We start from the raw sequence: 12,295 nt of genomic DNA, 5'->3' as shown, positions 1-12,295 counted from the left end.
GAGTCTGTCTCTTTTTGAGGCAGACTGTGTCTTTGCATATAGGCTAGTAATTATGCCAAATACAGTGGGTTGTATGATTGCTGATATTAAACTGGAAGTCGACAAGAATCATGATTTTAAGGTACAAACAAGATCATTATTTTGATCATATTCATTCACCATATGCATGTAAGTTACCTGTATTAACGGTATGAGTAACTGGCATACTGGTGGGAGCTGTAAATACTATGCGTATAGAGGCACAATTATCTGTAGTTCGTTCATACCTATTATGAGAAAACCGGTCCTTTATTTCTGTTGAGAAGCAAACGGTACAGAACCAGATCTCGAGGAGACAGGCCCATCAGCAATCCCCAGAAGCCCGTCCACGGGGATCCAGGTTGCAGTGGCTCCTGTGTGACCGAAAGGGAGCAGCCCGTGTGTCAGAGCCCTCAGCCGTATCTATTTTTACCCAGGTGTGATCTAATCTGCAGGAACTGACTGGATAAACATGAGAAACCAGGATGGGATCCGACATGGGGTGGAGTCGAATGCCGCCTCCCTGCATTGCTGCCTAGACCCCCAACCACTGTTTCCCCAAACAGAATAAAGCTTCATTTACCCTGATATCTGTCTAGCCTAATTCATTTTGAAACATCACATACACCATTTCATCCATCGTGTATTCTGACAGACGTCAGCAGCCCACTCATACATGGAGAAGCATTTACTAAAGTATAATGTATTTCTACATATAAGCGGAATCTTCCTGTCTCCATTTCATTAAGTACCTGGACAAATAGCGTTTGAGCCAAATTACTGCACTCTTGTGTGGTCTAATTATTTTCCTGTGCACAGCAGAACATGGACAGACTGAAACGAGAGAGAGAAGGAGAAAGGGAGTGAGCAGGGCAATTAAGAAAAGCAATTTTTCCCTCCCAGAGGTACCGGGATAGAGCTGAACGACGCCTGTGCTTACGCAGGCGCTGTCTCTTTAAAACTGGCAGAAGGACGGTGCTGCTTAGGGGGGGGGCGGTTGGCTGCGATGAAGCGGTCCCTCTCTAATGAGCAGGTTTGAGAGACATCACAGAGAGAGAGAAAGAGAGAGAGAGAGAGAGACCCCAGCGCAACGAAGGACGGGGGAAACAAGACAGCGGCAACCTGGAACAAGAAAAGACGGAGAGGAAGGGAGACAATTTGAAATTATGACAGTGAAGCTTTTAGGAGAAATCACGAGGAGAATATCATTGGATTTTTCGCCGGTGAGCGGACCGTAGCTTCGACGCTAGACTGCAACAGGAGCCAGGGAAATCACAGAGAGAGAGAGAGAGGGAAAGAGGAGGAGGAGGAGAAGAATAAGAGGAGGAGGAGAATCAAGGGAAAAGGAAAAAGGCAGAATTAGATAAGCCGTTTGTTTCTCTGGGGTGTGCGTGCGCGAGCTGTCTGCCGGCCGGGGTGTGTGTGCGCGTGAGCGCTGCGTGTGCGTGGAGAGAGACCGCATTGGCGTCTCACGGACGGGCTACAGAGAGGAGCCTAGCCGAAGCCACCTGTCTTTCTTTTCTCCGTGCCTCTCTCTCTCTCTCTCCCTCCCTCCCTCCCGGTTTGTGGCGAGCCCGGGTGTCAGGATGGCGCTGGGGAGAAGCCGGGTCGCCCTGGTGCCGAGCGGCGAAGGCACCCGTCCGTGCTGAACGCGCAGTCGGTGGCGGCTGCGTCGCCCACAGGACTCCGGCTCTCTAGGTGGAGTCCGGGTGTTTTTCTCTGCTGGGGGAAAAGGAGGAGAAAACAAAAGGGAAGAAGAATAAGGAGCCAGAGGGAGATTGTCGACTGGGAGGGTGTGGGCGCTGGGAGGGGGCAGAGGTGCGTTGGTGTGAGGAGCGAGGAGGCGCATGGCTGGTGGAGGCCTCCCCCCTTCCCAGAGTCACGGCCGCAGGAGATTCGGCCAGGAGTAGCATCTCCAGAAGGATGGTCTGAAGAAGCTTGCACCACACCAGCCTGGCCTAACAGGAGGGGGGCTTCTCTCTTGTGGGGGCTCTTTTTCCTTTTTTTTTTTAAAGAACCACCCAGGAGGATTTGTCTTCAGCGTCTTCCTCCCACCCCCCCCCACCCCCCCCCAATCGGCTTTATTTATTAATTTTTTTCTTTTCCTTTTTTTTTTTTTGAAGTTTGGGGGATTTGCCAAAACCTATTTCATGCATGTCCACTGGGGGCAGGTTCAACTTTGATGATGGGGGGTCATACTGCGGCGGGTGGGAAGACGGCAAGGCCCACGGGCACGGCATCTGCACCGGGCCCAAGGGGCAGGGCGAGTACGCCGGTTCCTGGAGCCACGGCTTCGAGGTGGTGGGCGTCTACACCTGGCCCAGTGGAAACACCTACCAGGGCACCTGGGCGCAGGGCAAGCGCCATGGCATTGGGGTGGAGAACAAGGGCAAGTGGGTCTACAAGGGCGAGTGGACACATGGATTTAAGGGACGCTATGGCCTACGTGAGAGCACTGCGAGCAGCGCCAAGTATGAGGGCACCTGGAACAACGGACTGCAGGATGGATACGGCACCGAGACCTACTCTGACGGAGGTAAGAGCAGCACCGTACCCTGAAGCATGTTCCTGCGTCACATGGAACAGAGTCACTGAACCAGAATTTCGATTTGAACCAAAGCTGAAATAAACACGTCTGCTCCTGGCTTGTCTACCACTCCAGCCTTTTTCAAACCCTTTCTCGATCCACCATCGCCAAACCTCCCCCCCCTCCCCATTTCCTCCTAGTCTCTCTCCCTCTGCCGTTTTGGTAAAAGAGCCTCCTCTCTCGATGTTGCAGAGGGAGATGAATTTTCAGGCCCAAATTAAGGCCATCCGGGCTCCGCAGCCGGTGAGAGAAAAATTCCAGGTCATCTGCAGTGGCTGGCGGAGCTCTGGCCAGCTCTGTCAGAACCGGACCAGAATCAGGCCAAAACCGGGCTACGGCTGGTGCCGGTTCAGCTGAAACCAGCTCCGCATGGGGCAAAAAAATCCCAAGCCCAAAATGTCGGGATAAGCTTTTGGACTTCCAGATGTTTTGCTTAGCAAACACTTGTTACCGTCTCGGGCTTATTGCACATTGACATGGCTCTGATGGCAGACAACCCTTACACATCACTTACAGGGCTTCCAGAGTACCCTCCTCATTAACCCAGGAACTTCCCCAAAGAACGCTACACGTCTTCCCCCATAAACATATCATAACCTTTCGTGGATGCATGAGTAGCGGTGTGGTTGTGTAATAATGTGCCGTAGATGTAATGAGGTATTATAGATTTGTAATGCAGTCTTAAGTATGTCTAATAATGATGTAGCTGTTTAAAGAGGTGTTATAGATGTGGAATGATAAATTATGGTTATGTGTATATAAGTGTATAGGTTGTTGCATATATGTGGGAATGATAAATTATGGATATGGATGTGTATTAAGCTGTTGTGGGTAAGTGAAAAGGCATTGTGGATGAGTAATGATATGTCATAGATGTGTAATAATGAGGTACTCTGGTTGTGTAATAGGGATTAACGTGTGGTTGTGGATGTGTAATAAAGTATTGTATATGTGTTAGGGTGTTATTCGTACATGATAGGGTGTTGCTGGGTTTTTATTAGTGTAAGGTGGTGTAAATTTGTGTGGCTTTGTGGACCAAATAAGGTGTCGGTAATGTGTGATGAAGTGACATGGATGTGTAAGTCCGATAAGCAATGTGGTTGGGTGATATGGTGGCGTGGAAGTATAATTAGACAGCATGAATGTTTAATGATACATTAATAAGGTTATAGATGTTCACAAGTGGGTGTGATGGAACGGGGTTGTGGTGTTCAGGCAGTGCAGGTGAGGTGATGTGAACCTGGGGGATGGGAGCCTTGTTTGCTGGATAATAGATAGGAGGAACTAGGGCTCTGCAGCAACTCAGGAGATGCATTTGGATGGACCATTTGTCCAGTGGTACAACGATGGAGTGGGCTGGAGGTGGATCTGTGAGGGACAGAGAGATGCTCCGATTAGTCGTTGTGTCAATGATCATCCCTTTGTTAACTGACACACAGACCTCTATCCATGAATCTCTTCAACAGACTTTTTCCATTATCCGAGCCTCCTAAAGGGACTCCATTGCCAGCTCCTTATGTCATAGGGCCTCCTCCTTTCTTCCCCATCGGAGCCTTAAAATGGAGGAGAAAAGGATCCTTCTGCAGTCTCAGCAGTTATTTAGTGTCAAGTCTGGGCAAGCAGGCATCTCTGCACACTGGGAGAATGTTTCGTGGGTGTCTAAGTATGCGAGTGTGTGTGTGCGTGCGTAGATGTACGTGCTTCCTGCATAGAAGTAGGACTTGTTCTTTAAAGAATGTGGAGAAAATGAAAAGATGGTGCTGGAGACAGCGAGATCAGTATAACAGCACTTCAGTGGGCAACCCATACTCAGTCTCTTATTGCTCAGATGGTGCTGGTTGTTGATCACTAATACTAGAGTATTAGTGACATAACGCAAAGCTCCTGTGGCAAATTTTAGAAATTAATACTGCGGCTTGCGATTTCTTGCCCATCATCATGGTGAAAAAAACAATGTGAGTAAAGGACTCCTCTAGCAATATGGATACCTGGACTACTCATTTCTACAAGCCTGCTAGATTCTGGGTGGGAGGAAGCTTCCACTGCATTACTGAAAAGGCGCCGCTGTACAGTAAGTTGCCACGGAAACGCATGCAGACACAAGTGGCAGATCTGCGGGCCACTGGGGACCCGGCACTCTGCGTTCTGATTGGCCGGCTGGTCCTGCTAATGGTGTTTACTTACTTGAGCGCTAATCTGGGCTGGCTAATCACAGCCACGGCATACACAGTGATAGAGGGAGAGGGGAGATGGCAAACAGAATGGGAGAAACCGATGGGGAAAAGAGACGGGAGGGGGATTCAGGAAAGAGAGACAAGGAGATACTCAGGGTGTGGGAGCTTCGTAAGCTCTCCGGTTTCCTGGACTGATTTCAGAACCCCGTAAAGCAAAATGGGGTAATCCACCTATACGCCATAATGCAGTATCGAACCAGCAGTGTTGCCAAGCGACCAGTCAGGTGGGGTCAGGTGCACCAAGTGCGGATCAGTCCCTTATTCGCATTAGAGGAATGTCACAGGTCTAAAGAGCTTTGAAATGCACTGAAACAGCACACACCTGCAGCTGAAGAGATCTCAGCACTCATCCTCTTCACTGCATTTCCACTGAGGACCCCAAGTCCAGGGGTAGCCTGGAGAAGCTCACTCACATCACCCCAGCCAGGCAATTGGGAGACACACCAATCAGCCAGTCCACCGTCGATTCATTCCTCCGCAGTTTGTCCAGCACTGAAGTACTAAATGTCAACAGCGTTCCCCTATTTTGACACCACAGTCTCATCAAAACAATGAACCAGTAATAGTGTACCAGGCTGCAGGCAGTATTGGCATTAATAGCAATGGGTCGGATTGGCTTAAGTTTGTTTTTATGTCTCATCCATTTCTTTCATAGTTCAAATACCTTGTTGATTTGATGATAGAGGAACCGGAGTGTAGTGGTGAGGCCCATGTGTGCAGAACAGGGCTGAGCTGACTGGATGGGTGGAGCAGACGTTAGTGGACTGAGTGCCGTGAGGTATTCATTGGCGGAGTAGATGTAGCGAGATCAGGGCTGTGTAAAGTGTGGATCGGCAAAGTAGCTGCTACAGGACCGAGTGTTGTAAAGTGTGAATGGGTGAAACATATACAGCACTCAGTGTTGTCAAATATGAATGTTACAAGCCTCTTAAACTTAAGAATTCCAGCTACGAAAGATCTCTCAGTGCATCTCAAGCTTGTTATGTGCATTAGTATGTAAGTAGGTAAGACTTAGTCATGTGTGGTTACATAACAGCAACATTACAACTCACAAAAATCACGCACTACAGACACTGCTGATGCTCTGGTTAGATAGACAGCAAAGTAAAATTGCATCAGAAAACATTCGTTTAGCTATGTGTGAAATTGTAAAATATATAAATATCACTGGACAGCAGCGTCCTTTAGATTGTAACCAATCTTGCACTATATATACATGTATGAGCGCTCGTGCAAGGCAAATTGATTAACATGGCACATGCTTTGTGATGTAATAAGATTATAGTCCGCGGATTTGTGATTGCTGTGGTGGATTAGCAGAGAACTGAGCACGCGCACTGCATATGATAACCTGAAACAGCAGGTCACGCAAACCCTTTCTGCCGTATAATTTAAAAATCTAAAATTGTTTTTTTAAGCAAATAAAAGGACAACTTACGAGATCAGCCATTTAGAAGACAAATCAACTCATTTAAAATTGAATTTATATAAAGCTATAATTTAGGGGAAGCCTGTCATGTAGATGGCTAGTTCCACTGTTCAGTTTGGTTTTGGAAGTCCATCTTAAAACTTAAATATGCGTATTAACACTTTTTCTACTTTCGTGTAACCTTAAGATTATTTTCATTAAAATCTGTGTGCATGGGTCTCTACGGACCCGCAAGTCTCAGGAGCTTCACTTCACACACTAGTGTGGGTCACGTTCGTGTTATTATGACGTCGCTGCTTTTCATTTGTTTACTTTGCGTCAAGTTCCGCTACTTCACCTCCCTATGTATCACCAAACCCTGCGCCACCCTTCAGCGCCTCCATCTTTTTGTTTACAAAAGTAACATCCTTAAATTCAAACATAGTCTAATAAAATACAGTGCACACAGACACACACACACACAAACTACACTGTGCACCATTACTTCGATATGTAAGTGCACAGCAAGTGCTGACTGTGTGAGAAACGGGTAGAGAGCGGGTTACATTAATAATTAATAGAGGAAGCCATCCAGACACACTTTCTGATTGTTGCGCTGGAGTTTCAGTCTTCTGCTAATGTGAATTTAACCCGCAAGCGCCCATAAACGAATAATAATAGGGTAATAATAATAATAATCCATAAAATTACAGGTATAAAGAATAAAACACGAACGGTACAAACAATTGAATCATTAATTTAAAGGACTTAATAGTTGTAAGAACATTCTACGGGTGGCACATGATTATATCTGATAGCTGTGATACTGCCTCATCGGTTTTATTGTATTTCCGTAGATGGCACCTAAAAGGGTCCCGGTGAAACTGTCTAAAGTTAATTTAAACACAGGTTTAATGTATAGGGAGCGAGAAAACCAGCAACTGAAGAAAACCGACACGAGTGACTAACCCTGTCCGTATCTTTGCGGTGATGCACTGTGAGGACGGATTACATCTATGAAGCAAAATAAACCAAATTTACAAATATAAATCTGTAAAACCGAGGCTACAGGTAAAATAAGTAATTGACATATTGGAAATTAGATTGGCTGCATACCACTGTGAAACCTTAGTCATTTATACTGAATAGAGGGAAATGTGCCATTAAAGTACATTTGCTAAGGTCAGATCAGTTTCGGGAATATCTCATACAGGCGAAATTACTGTTTATCGGATTGCATTTATGTTCCCATTTTCCGATTAGACGCATTCACGACAATTAGGGAAATCAAATTATAAATAATGTAAAGAAACATATAATACCTTGATTATATGAATTCCTTTTTTTTTCAAGTTACGTCGAACGACGGCGAATGATTCTTGCCAATGCTTAACTCACTTTGCGGCTGCCTTGTCTTCAGCACCGCAGACAGCGCCTGCGTCGGCGGAAAAATCGCAAGCGTACATACTGGGAGCAGAAGAACAGCGTTATACCTACAAGGGCGTAACTTTGGCTGGAACATTGGGGAGGTTGAGGTCTCCACCCATTACGGGGGAAACATGATTATTGGGGGGGGGGGGGGGGTTGAATTAGCTGGTTTTGATTTATTGGGGGGGCTACAACCTCCCATCCCCCCCCATAATTTTACGCCCATGTATACCTATACTGGGTTAAGGTTTGTTAGTGGTGAGAGCTGATCAGGTGAAGATCACTTAAGGAAACTGGACAGACATTTGCTGCACAGACATGGATATGCGCTGTGCTATAACAATAGTAGTACTATTTCTTGGATGGGCATGAATATTTTTCAGTCAATCCAGAAGAAGGCATGGCAGAGAGATTTCTGTTTGCTTTATCTTGTTATGGCTTCTTATTTGTTTCTGAGTTGTGTTTAGTGTTGGGGAACATTCATAGTATTAAACTGGGCATCAAGGGGAAACCCTCTCAAATATAGCCATGCCTGTCCAGTCTGTGTGTGTGTGTGTGTGTGTGTGTGTGTGTGTGTGTGTGTGTGTGTGTGTGTGTGACGCTTCTCTCTTTTGATCACATGCAGTGTTTATTGTCTCACGGTTTTTAATTCTGATTGAACTTCATATAGAGCCCTAATATTTTGTGTAATACAAAGTTTGCAGACATAAACAATGAATTTTAAAATGTGTATATATTTTTGGACGCCCAGAGCTTTTTTTTCTCCCTACTTGGGAGTTTTTGCTTCCTCTCCTCTGCTGTCATCTGGCTTTCATTCTTTCTTTCATTTCTTTGTCTTCCCTTTTCCTTGTTTTTGAATCATTCCACATAAATGATGCAGGAATGTATCAGAACATGCCTTGGGGTGACTCTGCTGTGAAAGACGCTATATAGGAAATAATCGAATTGAACATATATACAGGCTGGGTTATGCAGGAGGCCCCGTTCTCGCCCGGCTTTCAGTTTCCCTGGTCACGAGTGACCATTAGTGTACAGCATCCCCAGGGAGGGACTGAGGAGGGGGATGGGGCATCGTGAGACTCCAGGAGAACCGCACGGATGGAGATTAGCCATGAGAGCAGATCCGAGGGCCTAGTGTAAATTCCACTAAGAGGCGGTAACTGGTGTCACTTTGATAATGGTGTCACTTTGATAAGGCCGAACAGGGCTTATCATATAATAAAATGATTACCTTTTTATCAAATGCAGAAAAGCACCATAGTGGCGGATTCTGTTTGGAAGGGGGGTCCAGGGGAGAGGGCTGCTGCTCTGGAGAGGAGCCAGATATCCGTAACTGAGTGTCAGGCTATATGTGAGGGAGCACTAGGGAGGCTGGGGCACAGCTGCCTGTCCCTCAGGCCTGTGCATGCTGAGGTGTGGGGAGGGGGGCATCAGCTGTAAGTGTAGGGAGTACACGAGTGGGCCCACACCCCCACGGCGCACAGGACACATACCCTGCCAGGACCTTGAGGAGGGAGGATGGAAGCGGAGTGGAATTCTGAATGGAGCCAGGACAGGAAATGACCCCCCCTGACATGTAGCGGCTAATTTCTGTCCTCTCTGTGTAATGCCGTAGGATTATTGCCTTGTTTGATGTGGTGAAAAGCAGGTTGTCATACGGTGAATAGGGGCGGGGCCAGCCGCAGGTTCCAGTGGGTGTGGTCTGTCACTGACGGCCATGGGCCGTGATCTTAGCCCAGCATGCTTATTACTCCATGCTGACATGGTGTTCCTGGAGGCCTCTGTGTATCTGGGTCTGTTGCTTATGCTGGTGCCCATGATGCTCTCTCTGTGTGTCTCTCTCTCTCTCTCTCTCACACACACACAAACACTCTCCCTGTCGGGAGCACAGACACACACACAGATGAGATATAAAGAGGTTTCTAGCTCACCGTAGCAGCGGAAGGCAGTGGGGGCAGGGTGGCCGCTCTCTGCTGTCCTCGTTCTGCTCTTGCCTCATCCAGCCTCTACAATTCATTGACATTCCAGCGAGCAGGGATCAATGGGTCCTGAGAGGGTGGGGCTCGCGTGTGTGTGTGTGTGTGTGTATGCATGCATGCATGCATGCGTGTGTGTGTGTGTGTGTGTGTGTGTGTGTGTGTGTGTGTGTCCCAGCAAGAGGGTCGCCCTGGGAGGAATCTGTGCACTGACAGGCATATGGGGCTAGTTTATTATGGCCTGTCTGCAGGGCCAAAGATGAGGTGGAGAAAAGGGAGAATAAAGGATGTCAGTAAGACTCACACACCAGGCAGGAGACCCACAGATGGGCCGTTTACACTGGAACAGTCATCTGATCCCACGGTAACGAGAACAGCTCAAACTGATGCCTCCATCCCAGGAATTTGACTTCAAATCCAACTCGTTGACTCCAGAGTGGCCAGTTTACACTAAATTGAGCCCATATCCTTTAGGCAAATATTTGGAAAAAAATGCAGAGAATTTTCATATCCCCCACATTTCTCAGTCTCATTTGGCTATGTGTAGTGTTTATTGGTGGGCTGCCTTTGTTCTGATTGATATTCTTTCATAGTCCTAACATTTTGTACAAACTGCATTTTGCTGGCATTTTCAATCCATATATATTGAATATGGTGAGTTATGCAAAGGACTGAAACGGTAGCACATAAGAGAGGTCAAGCCAGGAGAGTGATCACCCAGGGAGGGCTAAGATCACGGCCTAGGGAGCCTGGTGTTGACGGTCAGGGGAGCGACAGCGAGGACTGGGAGGGACGCTCGGTGCAGATTCCCCCATGATGAGAGGCGCCCAGCGTGCCTGGCCTATTTTTCAGCATCACGGAGAGATCCTACTGTTGGACCGGCGTTGGGGGGGGGGGGGGTAGGGATAGGATGACAGACAAGGAAAGAGAGAGAAAGATAGAGAGAAGGAGGGAGGGAGATGTAGAAAGAGAGAGAGAGAGTTTTTCTGACCTTATTGTGAGCTTGAAAGTCTGTTTTGTTTCAGACTTTGCCACCTGCTTCTGTTTACTGTCACCTCTGTCTTGGCAACTCTACCCTGTCATAGTAAGACGGTACTTTTAAACTGGGGAAAAACAGGGAGAGAGAGAGAGAACCAGAGCAGAGGGTGACACAGCGGACAGCAGAGAGACTCTCTGTACCTCCATCGGCTTTCCTCTCTCTCAGCTGACACTAAGCCTGGAAAGCCATGCTCTTTGGTGGGGGGGTAGATACAAACATCAGCATGCTATATCTATCAGTGATGCTGTTTTAACATAGAACATAGGACACAGTCACCTGAGTACCCTTCACCTTTCCCAAAAACACACACACTGGGTTAGAGAACAGATGAAGATCTGATTTCCATTCTAGCCGGGCTTCTCTCACGACGTCTTTCATGCTATTTATTTAATACCCATCCGCAATTTATACAACGTATCTGCGGCGCAGCTTCGGTCAGGAGAGGAGTAGCATTCGATATTTCCTCTTTCCGGGACCCGGGAATAAGCAGGAGGGGTGAAAGAACAAAGGCTGTAATTAGGCACCTCAGACAAGGGTTTGGAATGGGCCCATTTACTGGAAAAAGAAAAGCAATATATCTGGGCATTTATGAAAACAGCACTGACACTATGGTCCAGGTGAAACTTACAGTAAACCATCAACAAACCATTTGGTCAATTATTATCAGTGTTGGGGAAGTTACTCACAACAGTAATCCATTACAGACAGAGGTAGAAAGTTCAGGTCCAGAAAGTACAAATCCAGACCAAGGTTTTGTTTCAACCAACCAGCTGTGACTGACTCAACTGGTTGGTTGAAACAAAACCTTGGTCTGGATTTGTACTTCCTGGACCTGAACTTTCCACCTCTCTCTGTAATGGATTACTTTTGTGAGTCATTGATTATTATAAATCAGCTCATTTTCTCTGTCTCTCTCTTCAAGATGGCTATCTACCACGTAACACACGCACAGGCACACATAAAGTGATACCATGGACGCATGCGAGGCATTCCGTTACACAGGGCAGCATCAGGGAGCAGCTAAACCAGGTGTAACATCATAAAAAGCCAGAAACTGGTAGTTAAACAGTGATGACTGCATGGGCCTAATCATACCCCAGAGTTCAGTTTTGTAAGGAAAAAATTATCCTGTGATGACTGGGGTCTTTTTTTCTGACACAGTGTTGAAAATATTCCCTGAATCCATGGAAAATGTGTGTGTGTGCAGCCCATTTTGTAGCCCTACTCAGCGGGGCAGTTTTTCCTGGCACATGCTTTCCGTCAGCCCCATAGCCAAGTCCGCACGACTGATTAAGGAGATCTGAACAACATATAAGTAACGCCAGAAATTCATTTCATCCTTGTTTTCGTGAAGTACTGGTGTAAAGTGGCAGCCATTTTAGTGTGAAATATAAAAATAATAAGATACCGATATCAATGATAAAAACACATGGTATATTGAGGATCAGCTGAGGTTTAAAATCCGAAGCACATACAGATATAGGAAATTAAAGTACTTTATGAAAGGGGATTTTGTAGGGGTGGTCTTCGGTAGTATAGGGTCAAAGCTATGGGGAGATGAGATCGGCTGCTTCCCGTCAGAGGCGCATTTAGGCGGCCGATGTA

General features: G+C 46.7%; 1 protein-coding gene across 1 annotated transcript in view; it reads left to right on the top strand.

Annotated features, from left to right (window-relative positions):
- Positions 1-2,130: 2,130 nt before the first annotated feature.
- jph3b (junctophilin 3b) overlaps positions 2,131-12,295 on the top strand; it is a 31,588-nt gene continuing 21,423 nt past the window's right edge. The window contains exon 1 of the mRNA XM_023841639.2: positions 2,131-2,554. Within this exon, the coding sequence (XP_023697407.1) occupies positions 2,173-2,554 (382 nt within the window). The 5' untranslated portion in view covers positions 2,131-2,172. The remainder of the gene's footprint in view (positions 2,555-12,295) is intronic.

This window comes from Paramormyrops kingsleyae, chromosome 13 (assembly GCF_048594095.1).
Source record: "Paramormyrops kingsleyae isolate MSU_618 chromosome 13, PKINGS_0.4, whole genome shotgun sequence".
NCBI lineage: Eukaryota > Metazoa > Chordata > Actinopteri > Osteoglossiformes > Mormyridae > Paramormyrops > Paramormyrops kingsleyae.
The sequence above is the reverse complement of the archived record's forward strand: the minus strand, read 5'-3'. Positions and strand labels throughout refer to the sequence as shown.